Source organism: Schistocerca nitens, chromosome 8, assembly GCF_023898315.1.
Source record: "Schistocerca nitens isolate TAMUIC-IGC-003100 chromosome 8, iqSchNite1.1, whole genome shotgun sequence".
Taxonomy (NCBI): Eukaryota; Metazoa; Arthropoda; class Insecta; order Orthoptera; family Acrididae; genus Schistocerca; species Schistocerca nitens.
In genome coordinates, this window is record NC_064621.1 from 249119495 (window position 1) to 249141636 (window position 22142).

General features: G+C 42.2%; 1 protein-coding gene across 1 annotated transcript in view; it reads right to left on the reverse strand.

Moving 5' to 3' along the window:
* Positions 1-15640: 15640 nt before the first annotated feature.
* Positions 15641-22142, reverse strand: part of LOC126199187 (tetraspanin-2A) — a 325622-nt gene continuing 319120 nt past the window's right edge. The window contains exon 4 of the mRNA XM_049935965.1: positions 15641-18527. Coding sequence (XP_049791922.1) covers positions 18453-18527 — 75 coding nt within the window. The 3' untranslated portion in view covers positions 15641-18452. The remainder of the gene's footprint in view (positions 18528-22142) is intronic.

Below are 22142 nucleotides of genomic sequence, written 5' to 3' on the forward strand. Positions count from 1 at the left end.
TCACTGGAGGGTTCCTATACTTTTCAGCGCCAGAAAACAACTACGATCCTAAAAAAAAAAAAAAAAAAATGTGTGTGGAGGGATTCATTTCATTGAAACGCTCTCACTGACACGTTTCTCCGATATGGGCATACGAATAGTTGCCCGACAGGCAAAAAGCCCCGGAGGCTCACGGAGGCTGGGAATGGAAAGCAGCAGACATAGCCAGACGAGGTCCGTCAGCACACAGAGAGACGTTGCGAGGGCGGTGATGTCAAGTGTAAAAACAGATCACTCATGCACGACAATAAGCGATACATCTGCTGCCCTTCAACTTTACATCCACTGCTTTGCGGATTAACACGCTATAAGACGAGCATTCTAAAAGAGAGCTGGTTTCATTAACGATTCCAAACACCACATTATTCCTCAATCTTTTGGATACAAAACCCTATTTTTCAATATTTTTCAACAGGTGCGAGATCCTAGCTGTAGGGTGAATAAAGAACAAGATTCTAACCAAATGCACGGTTGGCAGACTTATGTGAGGGCTAGCTAGCGTTGTCATAGAGAAGAAAAAGTTCGTTTCCACTTTTGAAGTTGTTTCTCCTGAAGGTAGTACAATACACTACAGAGTTGCTCGTTACGGCGTATGGGAGGACATCAAACAGACTAACCCCTTCAGAGTCCCGGTAGACAGTCGCCATAGCTTTACCGGCTCAGGGTACGGCATTGAACATTTTATTTGAAGGAAAAGTGTTGAGATGCCAGTACATGGATTGCCAGTTTGTTTCCCGTTCGAAGTGATGAACCCATATTTCATCACCTGTGACGGCACGCGCAAGCAGTTCCGTACAGATGTCCCTTCGCTGGTCTTTATGGCCTTTTGTTAGGCGGCGAAGAACACACTGGGCACACACATCTGAGTTCCCCAGAGATGTCCATTTGTGCAGCGTGGTGTCTGTGATCCGTCGAGAGCATTCACATGTTCCAACACAGCAGGAATCACAGCTGTGTGCTGTCGGCCATCACGCAGGGTATAAGACAGGTTTGCGTGACCTTGTTGCGGTGATGACAAACGCTTCACCAATACGTTTCCTCACTGCCAGGTCTCCGTAGACATTGTGCAGTTATCAATGAATAATCTGCGATGCTCTGGTTTTCCACCAAGAGAAACGCAATGACTCCGCTACAGACGCCATTTTGAAAGCTACGTATAGTGCCACCACAATTCGAATTTTCGTTAAACTATTGGGGCTCAAGCGGGAATATTCCACAACGTCGCACAACAAATTCTGTATTTTTCAGCCGAAATTGGCTGAGAAAAAATTTGTTGCATTATTTACTGAAGGCACCTCGTATATAACCAACACTGAACACTCAGTCAACACGTAAAGATAAATCATAACAATACTACATCAGACCAACTACAGACTCAAAGGCAATCAGCTCTCAGCTATATAGCGCACATATTAAACACAGTACCACTAAACAACCGCATAGAGCTAAACCTAAACGTGTCTCAAAGGGCAACAAGGTTAATCACACACCCACAAACACACACTTGCACACGAAACTGATAACATCATAAAATGATTAATAACAGCATTAATGACACGACACATGAACCTTTAAACAAAAAGGATGACACTGGCTTAGTTAACAAAATTCAACCATCTGGGGCATCACATACTGCATCAGTCATCTGGGACATCACATACTGCATTCAGGAACGCATTGTGTATCAAGTCATGTTAATGACATGTTGTTCACAAGTGATTTTCAAGACCGTGGGTATAGTTTTAACAGCACAATATGACCATTTTACACCCACAATAGTTATAATAAGTCCCAAATCTAAATTGTTTAAACCAGGACAAGTTAAAGACGACCATTGTTTGTAAGTGAAGTTACATCGGTAGGTATGTGTATTGGATAATCTGCAGAAGGATCAACCCATTTAACGTTTTACTAATAGTTGTTATTTGAAAACTAATGATAGGAGACAGTCACAGATACATAAGCATGTTTCAGAATACGGTACTTCATGTTGGGCAAACTACGTATACCGACAGGGTGTGTCTGTGGAATTTTCAGATGATATATTTTAGGCTACATAGACGTCAAAGTTAGACATAGCTGCGTCAAAGCCACAACAAAATTCAGTTGTAGAACTAAAAGACGTAATTTCCTAGATACTTCAAGTCTTAATATGACTTCTATGTTTACATTGCGACCATAATGTTTCAGTTTCTTCGAAAAAACTGACAAATACGAGAAATACGAGATTAAAACTAAGAAATCTTAGATTTTATTGTTACAGAGTAGGAAAGTTACCGAACTGACAGATCAGTGGTAGCAAGTGTTAGCAGAGGTGTCTCAGCACATTACAATTGCTTGTAGACATTTAATATATCATGTTTAAAAAAAGACCATTCGTCTACATTTTATTTCCTGTATAGTAATATTGTTAAGACATTTGCTATGTTTACATTGCGATAGTTACGTTTCAAAGGCCTCCTCGGAAAAATTTGACAAACACGTGACACCACTGTAACATTCAGAATCAAATTAAGGCACATCGCAAACAGCTAAACGGTACAAATACATTCCATTTGTCTTGCGTCACCGAAATTGAATCTAGAGGATTGAACTTAATATATTATACTGTACACCAAGGAAAATATACGATTGCGTTATCACACAGCCTGCACACAAACCCTCTATGACGTAAAAATTATAGTTCGATGCCAATGGAATATTAACACAGGAACTGTGGGAAACCATGTGTTCTACATCCACATGTCAGAATCCTTTTCTATCTCACTTTATTAATACATGTGGCAAATGCACTCATGGTAAATGAATCAGAAACGCAAATACTCTACCTACATAAAATATAAAGTTCATATGCTTACAAAATCAAAAAGATACACATAGAAAACAAGCGATCAAAGCCACATTAGCACCCTAATTTAAGCTAATAAAGCTGCCTCTACCTGTCAAACATTATCAAACAGGCACATCCATTCATGAATAAGCACCCAAAATATCACAACCTGATAGCAGTGTACTATTAGGAAAACCGAATTTTGAGTTCAAAAGCTCTGTAGCGTTGGGTCAGAGCCCTATGGATAGAAAGTGATGTATGAATTGTTAACGTCTAAGTATAATGTCTAAGCTGATTCAATGTTGTTCCTTTTTTCAGAAATCTGGCAAAATTACACGTTCCTCACGTCTCATAACTTAACTTAAATCTCTTCAGGGATGGTTAGCCCATTATTAAGTAACAAGCTGCAACAGTCATTGTAGTAAAATCCAACAGAACACCTATGAAGAACCTTACCTAATGTTAGATGTGTCAGCTATATATTTTTTGGCTTTATACGATTTATCCTACCTCTGACATTTGCTTGTCTCACAGCTGAGGCTCACTGAGAAGATAGTTTAGTAGGCTTACATGTTTTACCATCATACTCCTGCTGTGGTGGAGAGAGACTATGGCATATCTGGATGTCAAAAAGGTAGGATTTCAGGTCGGATAGCGAATAGGTGTTTGTAATTCTAAGAAAAAAATAGCATAGACCATAGGGAAAGGTGTGTAAAAACCTATATGTAGAAGGACCCGTAGAGAATTATAAGAATCTAGTCAGTAATATTCTTCTGGGTTTGAGGCCGCATTGTCAACTATAAAATTCCGACTTTTCGGCGACTGTTGCGAGACGCTTTCCTCATGGTGTACAGTTAGCAGTACGCCCTGAGGAGGCGTCTTGCAAAAGCCGCCGAAACGTCGGAATTTTATAGTTGACAGTACGGCCTCAAACCCAGATGAATTTTACTGACTGTGACAACGGCCGCAGAAGCCTACGTTTACATAAAAATGTAATTCCAAGAGGAAATTTCTCGGATTGAAACGGGGTGGGACAAAGATGTGGTCCTACTCCACTGCAGCTGAACCTGTACATCGAGGAACCAAGTGTGGTTATTTCGTTGGGTCTTAAACTCTGCAAACAACACCTAATAACAAGCACTTCAATTTCACTGGCATTGCGAAACAACTATAATTTTTAACAATGCTTTGGTGTCTTCTGGAATCCGAGTCAGATTCTATACGGAATTTGACGTTGACTTTCATCATCTGTCTACCTAGAGCTTAAGTATATAGCTCTAAACTATATGGAAATCATTCTCAAAACACGTAGATATCAGCACTTTTGCTTGAGAATCACAATGCGTTTTCTATCTCCACTTGTAAATGAGCCGTATCACATGACTAGGATGTAAAAGAAAAAATTGTCTGGGAGTCACCGCCATTGCACCATCGATGCTGCTGGAGAGAGAACAACTGGAAAAAGAAAAAGAATCATAATAACTGCCGCAAACCAGCAAACGCCGAGCAGTAGTGTTAGTTTCTAACCTAATTAATAGAGATTAACTTACAATGCAAGTCCTAAACACACGCACATCTAACAGTACATTCGGCAGTCAGTGCTAAAAGAGATTGGCGACAGTCAAAAGTGATACTTATGCGATATCTACTGAATCCAGTCCTTCTAATATTCTGAAACTAATTATCCTAGAAGATGTCATAATTTTGCAGTCGGAAGGATGTGTTTGACAGTTCTAATGGGAAAGATGGGATGTCTGCAAATGCTTGAGTCTTGTTTGAGTGGATTAAATGTAAAACTGTTTATAACCCCCTCTTTGAAATTTGTAAAAACTTGTAGAGAAATGCCATACTTTGAATGCAGTTAATTATTATTTGTTTCCCAAATAACTTCTACCATATTTACGTGACGTTTCACATTTTGGTAGACTGAAGTATTTCAGAATTATGTGTTTATTTCTAAGTATGAGTACTTTTATAATAATTTTAATGTGAATACACGGTGCCAAATTGATGGGCCTCCTGCTACTAAAATAACTGTATAGGCTGAAAAAACATTTTTTATGATATAAATTGAAATAAATTTATTGTATGAAGGGTTTTCCACTTTCATGTTAGAAGAGGCAAAAAGTTTGTGATCATTGCAGCATAGTTAGGGGAATGTTTGTATAAATATTTCTCAATTCATTACCAACAGTTTGGGCTTGTAATAGAGTCAGCCTATTTTTTCTTAGCTATCAAACACCATGCCAGCCGAGATATAGCTTCCACACGTCTTTATGACCTGTATCAGTGAAATTTCTCTCCACAGATGGATAGCGGTGAAAGAGGATCAACCAACAATATAGTATGTCTGTGGGATGCGGATACCTTCTTTAATATTACGGACTGTCTCCTCTATACATTTTTAACAGCCCACTTGATTACAGATTTTAACCACCATAGCATTGTCACTAAATGGTTCAACATAGTATGAAGACGAGCCCAATTAACGAATGCTTTGTTTGTCGTTGTTATTGGAGAAGGTGGATAATCTTGTTTCTATCATAAATTACACCTGAAACAGCACACTTGTTAGAAGGAAGAATTTTAATGTGCTTACATCCATGACAGGACCGTTTTGTGAGAATTTTATTGCGGTTAAAATATGCGACGAAATGGGGTGTCAAGAAAAATTAGAGAAGGGACAGTCTGTAATATTAGAGAATGATTTATCATCCCATAGACACCCTGTTCTTTGGGGTTGAGTGGGCTCCAAATTAAATTTCCCTAATGTATGTTCACCCTGTTTAAAAAATTGCCTGATAGCCTAATGTTGTATAATGGCATGGCGTGCTATAGCCATGCATGGTTGTAACACTTGTAGTTCTTGTGTGTGTTGCACTCTTCTGCTAGCAGGGGAAGAGGCAAGAGGTTTTAGGGGTAGAGTATGCCTTGTTGAACGGTACATTCGATTTCACCACCACCAGAGGGCCTTCTTCAGTGGGTTAGCATGCTCGTGCTGCAAGAGTATGGACGGCACAGAGATGTGATGGCCATGAGTGCTGCTGTGGCCGAGCTGGTGGCAGTGTGGGCGGTGGGGATCCGCCAATGGAAGCATGTGAAACTAGCTTCTTCTGGAAGCCAGCTGTATTGCAATAGGGCTAGTGGCGGAAGAGACTGCGATGCATCACCAGGTTTGAATGGGCGTGGTGACCCCATATGTCTATAACGGCGGGCTAGGCAAGTAGGTGTTCGGGAGGTTTGAGTCACCGCACAGATATATACGAACGCGTTCTGCACGGAGCCATGTGTGAGGGCCTGTTGCGCTATAGTTCTGTCAGCTGGACGATATTATGCTCTGTGTAACGCACGGCCACTGCATGGGCACAACAGCCTGGTGAAACTGTAGGTGTCTTTCCTATCATGGTGGACTGCGTGCCAACTTTAGGTGGGAGAAGAGCCATCTGAGTGTTTTTGTAGCTGGCAGTTTAACGCTGTCTGGTTTTATACGTCACAGAGTGCATTGAGTGGGTTATGAGTAGTGCATTGGTTCTATTTCATAGGAAAAATATTCTGTGCAGAAGTCTGTGGTAGTTGTGCGACAAGTTGTGCTTGTTTACTGGTGGCACGAAGGAGCACAGGAGTGTACCCTGGCGTAAGAGGAGTTCTACGTGTTGACTACATGCCGTAAGTGTGATTCATTTTATTCATTCTGAAATGTTTTGTTTAAACTGCACTGTGAGCATGATGCTAAGAATTCATCTTGTTTATTGTACTTTGTGCATAATCACTTGTTAGCGTATCGTATAAGATATTATCAAGATATATGTGTAGGAAGATTGATGGAGAGTTGTGTGTTGCTTGTTGCGATAGCTATCTGGTGACAGTAGTAGTAGCTGACCTATGCTCATTTACTGAAAGTTTCTTCTGATGTACAGTAAAGTAATTGTTAAATGGACTCCACGTCTGCACAACCCCCAGCCCCAACCGTTCTCCATATATACCCAACGCCACAGAAAGCTATCGAATAGTCGCAACGCAGTTCTCCTCACTCACATGAGGCCTGACGAAATTAGGCAGTTATGGTTCCACACGTGGTTACAGACGTTATGCCAATAGGTGATTTTCAAACACATTTAGCTTTGTTAGCGTGATCGTCTTGTGAAGATGTAGGCTTACTGAGAAAGTTTGTTGCCATACGTTTTTTCTATCAATCAGAGCATATTACGAATGAATTGTTAAGTATTCTGACATGTGTATGCAGGCAGCATGAATTTCCAAAGTTACTATGTTAGTCAGCTAGAGGCAACGTCCGCAGCTAGTGGTCTAGTGGCTAGCGTTGCTGCCTCGGGGTGACGGGGTCCAGGGTTCAGTCACCTTACGGCGTGCTAGCGGCACGGACGTCTTGTTTACGCCGTCGCTGCGCAGCACGCTGCCGGAGTTGTTTACCGGATTCTGCCGTCTTAGCGCGCTATGTTTCCTTCGACAGAGAATGGCTTATGCCCACAGAAAATCGACACTGAAGATTAGCTTTGCACCTGAATATGTCCGACCAAAAGCACTGGAAATCGAACAGTTTATCAAAGATGAAGTCAAGATTGATTCCAATGATCTTGTTGGCATCCACCTGTCTATAAGTGAGCAGTGTAGTATACGTGAAATTGGTTAAAGAAGACATATGGGACTAAATTCTAAGTGCAACTCGAAGTGGTCTTAAATACCTTCACTCTGATGGACACATCGGTGACGTAACTGTGGAACATGCGGGACTTGGACTGCTGACGATACGTGTATTTGAACTCTCTTTCGAGGTGCCTTCAGAGATAGTGGTATCTGCATTCCGCCCTTATGGAAAGGTGTTTAGTCATACAGCTGGAAAATGGGCTCAGTTCACTACATACCCGGTTGTCAATGGAGTACGACAGATCCGCATAGAGCTAACCAAACAGTACTTATATATTGATTGCTGCCGTGAAATTATTATTTATGATGACCATTCGAAGACATGTTCGGGATGTGGCAAAGAAGGACACCCCCGTTCCAGCTGTCTGCAACCCGGAATCACACAGTTAGCTCCTGGCGACCTGCCGTCCACGACGGTTCCGACGACGCTACCGCTGACGTTTGTCGAAGTTCTCCATAACAACCCCAACCGCGATCACCACTGGCTCCTACTACTGCCACATCGTCGTCTCCGGTAATGCGTCAGGCTGTTGCGGACGGACCGACGCCCTTGCCTCCTCCTCCCGACATGTGCAGTGGTGAGCAATCTCACGGACAGGGGATGGCCCTTGACTCCATGGTTTTGCCTAAGATCACATGCGCAAGCAACGACCGCCCAAGATACGTCGGAAACGGCGGATCGCCCGGTCTGACACCTGCTGGACACAGTCTCAAGACGATGTGGATCACAACTATCAAGATTTTCCCCCGAAGGACGATTCCGTGGTGGAAGCTACAGTCTACACCCTGTCGGAGGTACAATCATCTTTGGATGTACCAGATGCTGTACCTGTGTACCTTGAATATCAGCTGAGCCAGCACAACTCCTCCACCGCCGACGTAACGCCTCTTTCGGATTCCAAAGGTACTCCACTGGACGCCCACCATCCACGCAAATTTGCGTGGTCTGACGATGTAGACGACGAAACACCCACCGTTGAGACATCAGAGAATGCTGCTGCTCCAACCCTCGACTGCTAATCGACAAGGTTACTGGATGGGGATGTGCAGCCTACTGGGAGAACATTCCTGTTCGCTGCTGCTCTTCGTGCCTCCTTGATCGTCCCAGTAGTCCCAATTCCACAACAGGCTTACAGGATTGGCTCCATCAATGTCAACACCATTGGCACCCGTTTCGAACTGAAATTTCTCCGTGAAATGTTGTGGGCCTCGGACCTCGATGTTGCCCTTCTGCAGGAAGTTCGCCTGACGTTTCCTAATATCTATGGCTATGTTACCTACCTCACGCCGTGTGCCGACGGTGGCAGTGGGACAGTTATTCTTGTAAAGGAAGGCATTGAGGTAGACGACGTGATTTACCTACCATCGGCTAGGGGGTCTTGCTGTGACTTTCCACGGTGTCCGAGTCATCAATGTTTACGCTCCCTCGGGCACGGCCAAGCGACGTGAACGGTGGTGATTCTATTCAGAACAGGTCGCTCCTTTGTTTGCAGGCCGCTACGACCATATTATTCTTGGCGGCGACTTCAATTGTGTGTTATCCCAGAATGATCAACACCCCCATTTCACAACATGCCAGGAAGTCAAGATGCTCGTGGATGAACTGAACCTCACCGATACTTGGGACCACGTGCATGGCGATCGGCCTGGGTATACGTACGTCACCATCCATTCAGCAAGTCGTCTTGTGTATACGTTTTACAAGGAATCGTAACTGCCACGCTTGACGCTGAGCAATGGCCTACCGCCTTTTCCGACCATATCACCTACGTTTGCACTGTTTCACTCCAGAGGCAGAGGGTGTGGCACGGTCGAGGCCCGTGGAAGCTGAATGTCGCTCTTCTCAAGGATTCGGAATGTAGGCAGGTCGTAGAGACGACGTGGAACAACTGTGTGAGACGCCTTCCAGCGTTTCTTTCAACACTCCGGTGGTGGATCGACTGCACCAAGCCTGCTTTACGTCGTTGAATTACGGTCGCTGCAAAATGCTGTGGCACCGACATACCATGGAATATTATTTCACAACTCTCCGGGAACTCACAAACCATACCCCTCAGTTCAACGACAGCTTGAAGTTCAACGTATTAAGGCGAAGATAATTTCTCTTATGCGTCACCGCCTTGAAGGCACAATAGTACGCGCAAGATGTGACGATTGTGTACTCGGAGAGCCCCCGTCCATGCATCATATTATCCGAGAGAAGCACCGGTGTCGGGGCAAGCTGGTCAACGCCCTCGAGACTCCAGATGGTCGTCGACTGACGTCCCAGAATGACATGCAGCAGAGGACCAGAACATGGCGGTAACGGCTGATGTCCTCCGTTCTTTGACGGGTACCCTGGACGAGTCTGCTGCGGAGATTCTCCCGACGACAACTACGGCTAATGACGTCGCCGATGCTCTTCATAAGGGTGCGGCGAGCAAAGCCCCCAGGTCCAGACGGGTTCCCGCTGGAGTTTTACCGCACATTTTACGACATCATGGGCTCACGTTTGACTGCGATGTATGAAGAACTGATGAACCGTGACGTTCCCCACCCACCCGAATTCGTAAAAGGCTTGCTTATACCGATCCTCATGCCATGGGGAGGTCAGGGAGTTGGACATTATCAGCCGTTGACCATGTTAAATTGTGACTTCAATATTTTTACCCGGATTCTTACCACTCGCCTTCGGCGCGTCATCCCTCATGTCATCTCTCTGGATCAAACGTAATTTAGAGGTGACAGTAACATTCAGACGGCACTCAGCGATTACCGTGACGTCATAGCCCTGGCCACGACCTGCCGCAGTCGCGGTGCCTTAGTTACAGTGGACTTCGACCACGCCTTTGATAGAGTGAGTCATGACTTTCTAGAAAACGTACTCCGACGGATGGCCTTTCCCCACAGGTTTATAAACATCCTCTTGTGGCTCCTCCGAGGTGACACGTCGCGAGTGCTGGTCAACGGCCGTGTGGCGGGGCTTATTAATGTCATGCTGTAAGTTCATCAAGGATGTCCGCTGTCGATGCTGCTTTCCGCCATCGCCCTTGAGCCACTGTTACACTGTTTGAGGAGCCGGCTCACAGGGATAACAATGAGGGGGAATGCCTTCATTTGCCACGCCTGTGCAGATGGCGTGGTGTTCTTGGTTCTATTGGAGGATGAAGTGCGAAAGGCACTGGCACGGATCAACCAGTACGGGACTGCTGCGGGCAGCCGTGTGAACCTGACGAAATCTATTTCTGTGTCCGTCGGTAGAGGCATTCCAACAGAGAGTGTAACCCCATTGCCATTAGTGGACAAGCTCAGATCTTTGGAGATCACCCTCACGCGTGATAAATAGCGAACGATCTCATTTAACTACAAAAGCCTGCTTCAAACTATCCGCAACAAAGGTTCGTGGCAAACTCCTGAGAGCATTGAACATGTTACAAAGGGTGGATTTTGTTTACATCTAGTCGCGTGACTACGCCATTTAGTACAGATTTTACTTATGCCAAAGGCAATGGCACACAGACTTCAGGCGGCGTTCGGCTACTTTGTAAGCGCGGGTCTTATCTTCAAAGTTCGCTAGGACACGATGACACTTCCTCCTCGAGATGGCGGTCTCGGCCTCGTCAACTTCCAAGTAGCTCTCCTTTATGAAAGTACGATGGTTGAGTCGTGGACCCTCCGCCGAACTGGATTATCGGGAAGCCTGATTGATGAACTGGCCCCTCCCTCTCGAGTGGCACCCATTGCAGTATCACATATTTCTTCCCCTGTCTCACATGTCAGGACCTTTTTCATCGAATACAGTTATGTCAATGCCGACTTACTTAGTACCACAAACCCTACAGCACGTGATGTTTACCGCCTAATGATAAGAAATCATACTCGGAATGTTGTGGAAAGCCGATATCCTACGATCGCATGGTCCGTGGTTTGGCGTTCTGTGCACTATATACACACAAGCGTTCACCCGACCTGGTATCTGGTCGTTAATGGAAAATACATGACACAACTTCGTTTACATACCATAAAAATGACAGATTCGCCGCTGTGTCCTCGTTGTCACACGCTTGATACGGACGAACACCAACTGATGTGGGGATCTTCTGCAAAGGTGTGGCAGTTGATTCAGAAGATGGTTGGCTTTCTTCTACGTACGGCTCCCCAGATGAGACATACTTCCCACGTACGAAGACCAACGCTGTGATCTGGATAAAAGGCCTCTCGATCTCAAATTTGTTCCATGAATGTGATAAGAGTATTCTTGATTTTTGGGCGTTCCTGCAATATCGCTTTACTTTTCTCATGCACCATCTGCGCTACCGTCAGTACTATGCCAACTTTTTGGGTAGTGCGCTCTTCGATCCTCCCTGCAGCTGGGGTGTCCCAGGTATGAGAAGGTGATTTCAGTGAGATTGTGTAATACCAGGACTCAGTATAATGATCCGCAAAACGCAACATTCTTCGTGAAGACGTTCCTGGAACATGCTTGACTGCCTTGGGATTCAGTGTGCGCCTGCCGAGAAGTTAGCGGGACGCGGATGCCATTTTGTCTGTTCTGCCAGGAGGGCGTTTTCTTTGCTTTCTGTAATTCCCTTTTTATTTTCTTTGTTATTGATGATAATTACACATAATTGTTTTTCGCCTGGAGGACGTCCTATGTGACCTCAACAACTATATATAAAAAATAAGTAAATAAATTAGAATGATACTTTATCTAAAAAAACTGTTATCGAAAAAGTATACCTATTTACATTTTCTAGAAATATTTTTTTTAATTTTATGAAGAAGGCCATCATTTATTTTAGAAAACCAGAGATAGTTATTTGTTTTGTCATTATCTATCAAAAGAAGGCGGGAAAAAAAGAGCCCTAATGCACAGCAAAAAAAAGAAAGAAAAAAGGGGGATATATAAAAAAAGATACAGCAGACAGCTTTCATCCCCTCCCTTCCTTTTATCTCCCTCTCTACCTTCAAGGTACAGTAAACATACGTAGTCTAAAAGATAAAGAAAAAAACAAAAAAAGAAACAAAAACAGAGCGACACAAACATCCGCCAGTAGACCCGATTATTCCACATGTCAAGATCTCGCCGTGAAAGCCTGAAGAGTTAAAAACAAGTCGAAGGTCATCCACAGACCACGGCTCTGCTAAGGGTAATTGCCGAAAAGCAAAAGTGGAGGGAGTTAATAGGTTGGTTAAGATCTTTGACTATGCTTAAGACCGCAGCTAGCTACTACCATGATTCACTATGTCGTACAGGTGCAAGACACAAATCCTGGTCAGGAATGTAGAGGAGGACATCAGAAAGACGGTTTTGGAAATAAAAGAGGAAAACGAAGTAGAGTTGAGCTACATTCTGAAATTACGGTTTACAAAAGGGTTCAGCTGGGGACCGGCGTAAAGGACGACAGTCACTCTGTGTGCATAAAGGAATAGGACACGGGAGAGGTGGTGGTTCACGTCAAGTTCTGTTGGTGGCGGGTCGAAGAGTGCAGAGCGGCAGGGAGACGGCGTGAATCAGTCCACGGCTGGAGCGCAGGTCCAAAAGAGCCTTCCTCAGTACGTGGGCAACACCTCCTATATTTTCCACGTTGTCTTTCCTAATTTCTGCACTTGTTTTCACCTCATTCATTACCATCATGTTTTTGAGTAAAGTATTCCTATCAATAGCACTCGAAATAATGTGGTATTACCCAATGGTACGTAGACATACGAAAGTAGGAATGACGGAAATCTATTGCTCTCACCGCTGACTGACACATATCATTTTTGCAACGTTCGCCCAGTTACTCTTCTCAGATATATATGTCTCGTTCTCATTTGACTGCCCGTTGTACTACAGGAAAACAGAGTGCGTTTGATTGATTAAACGAAGACAATATTTAAAAAAAAACCTCACTTCAGCCAGTTTCTTTTTCTAAACTATGATTGGAATCAATCAATAATGTCGCCTCAACAAGATAGCTAATCTTTTCATTATCAATCATACGCAAAATTAACTATTGAGGTTCAACTGATATTAATAGTAAAATAAATTTAACTTAAATAAACTCGCAAATTCAAATTGAAGTATGGTCTTTTTCCATGATTATTAGACAAAGCGTAATTTTATGTGTGCTTGATGGTTCGTATTCTGGTTTTCCACGTGCGGTGGAGAATAACTGTTTTTTATACATTCAAGTAACTTCCGAATTATTTAAGGTAGGAAATTTCAGTGTGCTTCACTTACAAATGTCATGAGTTTTTTGCTTGTAGGTAAACATTAGTGGGAGGCAACGCAAATATCGCTGTAAGTGAGAGAATTCACAAGTCAACCATTTTAGTAACCATCATTTCCTGATATTTTCAAATTACTGCTTATAATTTTCATAACAATTCAAAACAACTGCTGTCGTTTTGTCTCTTTCAATGTGTGCTGTGTTAGTCTTGTGGCTTAGTGTGTGTGTGTGTGTGTGTGAACTTTCTGTCTGCACGTGGTTACTTAAATAAATACTCAGTAGTTACTGTTGTGATTACGCACTGGGTAATGACGAGATTTTGCCAACTGCAATGGCGATCATTTACTTTTGCTATCTCTTTCATTTGTTTTTGCTGTGGATTATTTAGAATTTCATAGTATCTCGTTTTCACTTTGTCTTTGCCGCGTGTAATTGCATTGTTTATAAGGGGCGATCAGAAAGTTTCCGTTCCAAGGCTATACAGCACAGATTCGGTAAGCCAGTCAGGCAAACTGGCCTTGAGCATTGAGGCAAACGTCTCACCGACGTACAAGGTTGAAATTACTTGTTTGGTAAAATATCGTGTCCTGCTGCTGGAAGAAGTCCGTAATTGCCTATTGCACGTCCTGGCCAGACAGGAATCGTCGACAGTTCAAACTGGATCTTAGGACACATACAGGTTACAACACCAAGGCAAACAATGGTGATGTTAATAGTTGCCTATAACACGCAGGCCTTACAAATTGTCGTAAGTAGCACATAGGCGTCCAAGAGAGATGACATCATAAATGTAAAGGGTACCTAGCTTGCGCTTGTATGTGATGGAGACACTTATATTTATAATGTCATCTCTCTTGGACGCCTATGTGCTACTTACGACAATTTGTAAGGCCTGCGTGTTATAGGCAACTATTAACATCACCATTGTTTGCCTTGGTGTTGTAACCTGTATGTCCTAAGATCCGATGATGGCGGCTTTAGTTTCGCCGAAAACGGTAATCATGGAATAAAAGCAATTCCTGCGATCTTGGCTACCAGTTTGTTGTTTTACAACTATCTATATCGCTTCCACATGAGTACAATGTGCTTCCTACAAGGCAGGAATGTCACAATAATCCCTTCTTACATGTTGGTGCTTATGTACCCACATCTAATTCGCGCTATGTTACATATACGCTTCAGCAACGTCCTCAAAAGGAAACTTTTTGATATCCCCTGATACATATATTATTTGAAATTCAATTAAGAACACAATGGAGAAAATTACTTGAAAAAGCAACTTCTTGTACTTTTTCCCCACTAATGTTATTTTTTTAGGAAGTGATTGCGTTAAATGTTATTGTACGGTCAGGCTTATGCGATATCGATGTGGTATGGCTCATCAGAGAGCGGGGAACTAACAGTGTCATCCGTATTCAAGCTTCATTTCCACGAAAATTACTTTTCTACTTGTGTCGGATTTCTGGAGATCATGACTGAGTTGCGATGTTCCATTTCATTATAGCTCTTCCTTTCCGAAGACGTTGCGAAATCAACTTTATGAAAGCGCCCTAGTACAACAAGTACTCACGCCGTCTCAGCGCCTTGTTCGTGTATTTCAAAGGAAGACCTGTAAGGAAGAAATATGACAACTCTGGCGTCACGGCCTAAAAGCACAGGAGAGACGGCGACAACATTTCTCCGCCGCCCCCACGCCTCTGCTAAATGTTTACCGCAGCCATGACGCAGGTGTTTCGCAGCAGCCAGTGGCGTAATGTATGGAGGGGAATATTTCGACCATTTCACCAGAATGTTGCTCAGGGGACTATCCGTATTTCTTCATTCCCAGTCGCATTCATTCTTGCTACGAATGGCTGCAGTTAAATGTTCAGCGGAGAAATATAGGGACTGAAAAACTTAAGACGACACTTAAAAATACGTTACTTCCCTTTTATTTCTCTTTATTAAACAAAATATTCTACGTCACAGATACAAAAACAGTTAAAAATTTCCTTACATGAAACTATACCAGTAGTTATTGATACAAACACAGTCAATGTATTTGAAAACAGGTTGGATAATGAAGTTTTGAAGGAAATATGTGGTGGTGTGGCGTCGCAGTTATTACGCTTGTTGACGTTCTGGTATTGTTATTCAGTCAAGAAGAATGCAAGCAAAACATTATAAAGAAGCTGATGGAAGAAGGAAAGGATTTTGGTATGGTGTTTAACGTGCAAGTAATGGGGATACCTAAGAGATGAAGAGGATTAGGAAGTCACGGCCTAGGAGATATTGACCACTTACAATTAGTGCGTAATCAACGAGGGATAATAAATGGTAATTAAATCGATTATTTCCGTCGGAAATGCTGTGTTCAGCAGCAATAGGCAGTTACTGGAACATTGGACGAGCTTAATTTTACGAAACTATCTCATAATGTCTACATATGGAGCACTGTCCAGTGCAATTGAGACCGTTGCATCTGGAGGAAAAAAGGAAGGCCGATATTTAAAGTGATGGCCGGTGAGTTATCGCAAGAAGACGTATTCAGAAAACCAGTAAAATGAATGTCAATAATAGCGATTATCAACAACAAAGTTTACTGGTAGAAATAAATTTAGAGTATAATGCATCTTCAGCTTCACACCAGTTAGAGGACAAATACTGACGGCCAAAGAAGTGAGATGAGCTGTTCTTAGGTCATCTGCCTGAAGAATGTAGTACTTTATGATGAAGGAAGAAGCAGAGAGAGGGGGGGGGAGGGGGGCAATATGTGATGAAAAAGTATTTATATGAGCATTTCCTGGATCCGCAACTAAGCACACGGTGTAGTAAAGATAAAACGTACATGGCCAATTAATGTTTGCTCATATTGTTTATTTCATGGGAATGCATTCCTTAATTTTTGTGACAAACACGCTCGGTATTCATGTTATAAAGCTGTGCATGCACTAAAACTACTGACTTTTTTAAAGGATACCTATGTAGAGAGGGAAGCAACTCCACGCAGAAAAGATGAGTCCAATTTCGGTCTGATTTATTGTTCGAATTGCCAGAAACTGCAGGGCTGTGGCGAGCGACCGCAAACAATCACACTGAGAAACAAAGGAAGGGACAGTGTGTAACATATCGCAACCGAAAACGAGCGCCCGAGGACCAGTTGCTACTGCAGGGTGATAGGGGGGGGGGGGGGAGGAGGGGGGAGCTGGGTTGGGAGTGCGCATACCGGCAGCGGCACCGAAGTTATTGGCCCTCTGATTGTAGCCCTGGAACAAGGTGGAATTCAAGTGGCCGTTCCCAGCCAGTTCCGCGCTCGACGAAAATTATTGCGAACGGCGGCGAATGAGGCACCTGAAGGGGCGAAATGGGTATTTGCTGAAACAACAAGGACCTCGCAGTCGTAAAGTGAACGGTATAGGCCGTAAAACAAATGCTCAAACTTGCAGAAATTAGCGTAATTAAAGTGCCGTCCTTCAGGAGGAGTTGTGCTGTTATGTTGTTGCAGTAACTCAGACCTACGCTGCGCACATATATGTGTCGACGTTGTGGCCGCTATACTGTTGCACTGACTTGGTGGGAGCTATTGGCAGAATTAATTGAGATGAATCGTTCGGACAACCGAAGACTACTACCTTAGGACAGTGGAGGTGAAGTGGGTAGCGTATGTGAATGACAACGATGTGATATGTCAAGGTAAATGCTTTCTAGATGCGCGTATGAGGGAAGATTTGCTTGGATCATTTTCACTTACATGCGCCCTATCATAACGGATCGCACAAGATGACAGGATACTGGGGAACTATCAGGGAAATGTACACAGGGAGGAAAACATCTGAAAATAGTGTAGCACTGAATACTGATAATGAAGAGGAATTTTGGGAAGGATATTCTTGGCACGGAATACTACGTAATAATAAAGATAAATATAATCGAGGCTTTTGGCTTTGGGTGTGTGTGGTATGTAGGCTAATATAATCTTGTGTATAATATTTTGGAATATATGGATGAATTTCTATGCCTTAAAAAATGTGATACAATGAATGGACGTAGCCTTTGGCTGAAAGAGATAGTTACAATCACTAAATGATTCACACGAAATTACAGTATAAAAAGCCAAACATCCAAAAGACGTCACAAGAAAATTAAAGATGCAATTAATTGTGCCATTCCATTATTTTTACATCAAATATTGTACAGTACTGCGATGTTACTAAAATTCATTCTTGCCAAGTTCTGTGAACGTAGTAAAAGCTAAATACTTATCGCCTGATGCAATTTTCTTAATTTGAATCTAGCGTAAAGACTAAAACAAAAAACTAAGAGAAAATGTATTAAAAGATAGGTGAAAAGAAATGTGAGCAGATAACATCAATATCTTTTTATCTGTCATCACACATTATCTGAGCCAGTTACTAAACTATCCTATAGCTAGAAAATTAACTGAAGTGAATGTTTATACATATTTAAATAGTAACTAACGTACATGCATTTAAGAATCTAAAGTGAATGTTTATACGTACTTAAATTATACTAAACATCTATGTAATTAATAAAATTAGTTACATCTACACACTTAATCCACAATTTACAAAAGGAAACACTTTTGTGGTCTCATAGAAAATTTATGATACGTGAAATACATATGTTAATGGCTGCTAAATAGCACATTTTCTATAACCGACGCAGCGATGCGTGTAGACTGCACCGACCCAACGCTGTAGTGGCGCAAGGTTGGTGGATGTCATCTGTTAGCGCTTGAGAGCGTCATCCTCTTCCTTTTTCAATGCCTGGATCAGCGTAAGAGTCAAAGCACAGTTCAAAACCTGAAACACAGAACATAAAGAGGTTTAGAAGTACATATTACACCAAAGGAGCAGCTAACTGACGGAGTGCACATTGCATTCAAGCCCGTGGGACTAGTCTAGCGTGTATGTACGTATACCTATATTCAACTCATTTCATTTGAGATTATTTTCACTAAATCCTAAAATCCAGAGCAGTTCGTTTATTTGGCCGTAATATTCTCTGAACAAAATATTTATGGGTTGTGGTGGGGAATCACACAATATGTGAAGATGAGTCTTTCATTCATTCTGACAACGTGGTACATTTGTAAACATAGTGAACCGCAGCGCACGTAGGATTTTATTATAGGTAATTAGGTCGTAGAAGCTTATATTTAATGAGGTCTTTACCATTTGCTCTCGGTACTGGAGCAGTCCTATCTGTTACCTTGACAATCATCACACCAAACTCCTGAAGCACACAAATACTTAAATAATAGCAAGTTAAATCAGACTAAGCCACAACACAAAAGCAGCAAAAGGTCGCAAGGTTACTAAACATTTTGGAAGAAGAAATTAATAAAGAGAAATATATCTTTAAACAAATAATGAATAATGTAAAAATGGTCAAATCCATAAACAGTAAGCTAAAATCCAATAGTTCGACATTCACATGTATAGTTTTAGATAATACAGATAAAGAAAGCTCAATAAAAGAATTTAAGATCACCACGTTCAAGTACCCAACAAAAACTGTCCAGAAAGTGAATGTAATACGACTAGTAGCTTATTTAATATATAGGCTTTCTAGATACTTCATAAAATACCAAAATTCGAAATGTTATAAAAATACTCGATATAAAGCACAGCATTATTATCTGATGCTTCAAAAAGTAGAAAAGTTCCCAAAGAATAACTTATCTACAGTTTATTACTAGCCTTTTCTCATCTGTTCACATGCAGTAAACTGTAGAAGCAATACAGAACTATTTGATGAATTATGAAAGAGTCATACACATGGATTTTTCTCAAATTATATCACTTCTTAAGCCAGCCCTGAGGAAACAATAACTATGTGCCGCAGTACAACGGACCCCTAGAAAATGAGAGACAGTTAAAATTCTTTAAAATAACGGCAACAACTGTAGTAATCTATGAGAGCTAAAAAACTGGTTACCCACTCATAAGGGTGAATCAAGTAGAAATCTGCCGAAACTACGATTCAGTGGATTAGGAACTTAACATATAATAGGAACAGCAAATAATGGTGCCAGTTTATAACATACACAAAAGTTACCAAAATGGATGACTCACAAGAAAGGAATTGATAATTACCGACTAATTAAAGTAGGGTCCTTATGCAACCCAAAAGGCAAGAGTCATGTAGAGAAACCATGCAAAAGACGGGAAACAGTGAGAAGCCAAAACAGGTACTTATCAAATACCTGTGCTGCTGGAAAATATTAGAAGATGAAGGAAACAGTAAATGAAAAATGTAATGTAAGATTAAACAGGAACAGACGTGATACAAACTCAAGTAACAGTGAGCTGACGTAGAAGCAACATTTAAAGGTGAAGCAATGTAGTTGTAACAGCATTACACGTTAAAAAGAAAAGACTTTTTTATCCCAAGGCTGTTTGTATTGATATTTGAATCTACATTGTCACGATCGTATCATTGTCATCACTGTAAGATATATTTTCCTTTAGTGGAATGTGAACTGTAGAGAGAATGACTCTCCAAACTATTTGTTTTCCGAAACATTATCATCCAAATTGCATTGCCAAATAACAAAATAATCCATGGGTGCACTGCAGGCTATAGCTCCATAAATGACACAATTATTTAAGATACCGATTCTGTCGCCAACATCATGTGCGATGATGACGTGACTCTCTTGTGGCACGAGCACCGCGTCTGTCCTCTGTACAGCAGGCAGCACACCTGTGACTTATTTTATTATAAAATACACAACGAGAAGCTGAAGAACTATATACGTCGAACGTCTTTCCCAGATCGACCGAGGTTGTAAACTTTCTGTTGACTTCAGGTCTGATATCAAAGGAAGGAAGCACTGCTATTGTAGTTTCGCTTATTGCTTTGCCTTTCCCGAAGCCGAACGTTCCTTCTCAAAAATTCACAGATTTTGGCGCTGGTGGTGTTCATTTATAACAGAATTAGTTTATATTGGCAGTTATTGTGACCACAGTAGTACACAAGTAGCATCTTTGTCAAAAATAAAAGTGTTGTGTGTGTCAGCTTCGACGCCAATCTGTTTTGAATACAGGTCATCAGCAATGTTGGCCTGTACTTCTGGCATGAGGATTGACGCTCTGCCCACTGCCTTATGAAAGAAGACGGAAATGTGGACAAAGGTTGAACATACCCTCTTTCCTTGGGGTGTGAAACAGCCCCTTAAAGGCGGGAGAATCGGCAATGATATGAGGCGTTAGGACACACAAGGTAAGGGAAGTCACTGCATTAGAGACAACGTGTACGCGCAGAATATATGTCAGTCTCTGAAAAAGTGTCATTATTATCATTGTATTGACTGGTAAAGGACTTCGGATTACTTCTCCGTTTGGATCTCTACGAGGGGCTGACAAGTGGAGGTAACATTGAGCAAAAATTCCAATAAGCAACGAACTGCTCCTGGTAGATGACGACGGCAAACTGCTCCACAAATTGTTGCTGGAAATGCGGGACGCTATATGTGTTCTTCAGGCAGTGATCAAGCGGTGTCAAGAAAAGTGAAAACTACATGGCGCCCATCATTCTAAAAGTGCTTCGAACAACTGTGAAATGTTATCTGTACAGGCTGTCGTGGATGCGAGTGGTCACATTGAGCAACTTTTTTAACCTGGAACGTTAACGTGGTACGTAATGTTACGCTCTTTGGGTTGGGTTGTTTGGGGAAGGATACCAGACAGCGAGGTCATAGGTCTCATCGGATTAGGGAAGGATGGGAAAGAAAGTCGACCGTGCCCTTTCAAAGGAACCATTCGGGCATTTACCTGGAGAGCTTTAGGGAAATCACGGAAAACCTAAATCAGGATGGCCGGACGCGGGATTGAACCGTCGTCCTCCCGAATGCGAGTCCAGTGTCTAACCACTGCTCCACCACGCTCGGTGTTACGCTCTCATGAAGAAAAAAATGTATTTCTTTCGGTGGTTTATTCGTTATTTCTCTCCAGGTGATCTTACAAATGCTTCCACAAGATTTGATTGCTCATTGTTCAAAAATCGCAAAGAGGAGGAGATATTGTCGGAAAAGGCCTGAAGATATAACTCCAGCTTGACTACATAGTGGTGAGACAGAGATTCCGAAAGCAGATAATGCGTTATAAAGAGTAAACAGGAGCAGATATAGACACAGATATCAGATCACAATTTATAAATGATGAAGAGTAGACTGACGTTTGAGACAACATTTCGGAAGAATTAGTGTGGAGGGAAGCGGAATACTAAAGTACAGAGGAATGATGAAAAGCGTTCGAAGTTGTATGAAGCTGTAGATATTGCGATTATAAATATCGCGGGAGCCAGTTCGACTGGTGAGGAATATGGCAGTCACCGAAGTTGGACATACAAACATAGATACAAGAGAGGAAACTGTAAAAAATCACTTTCTAATAGAGGAAACTCTTCAATAA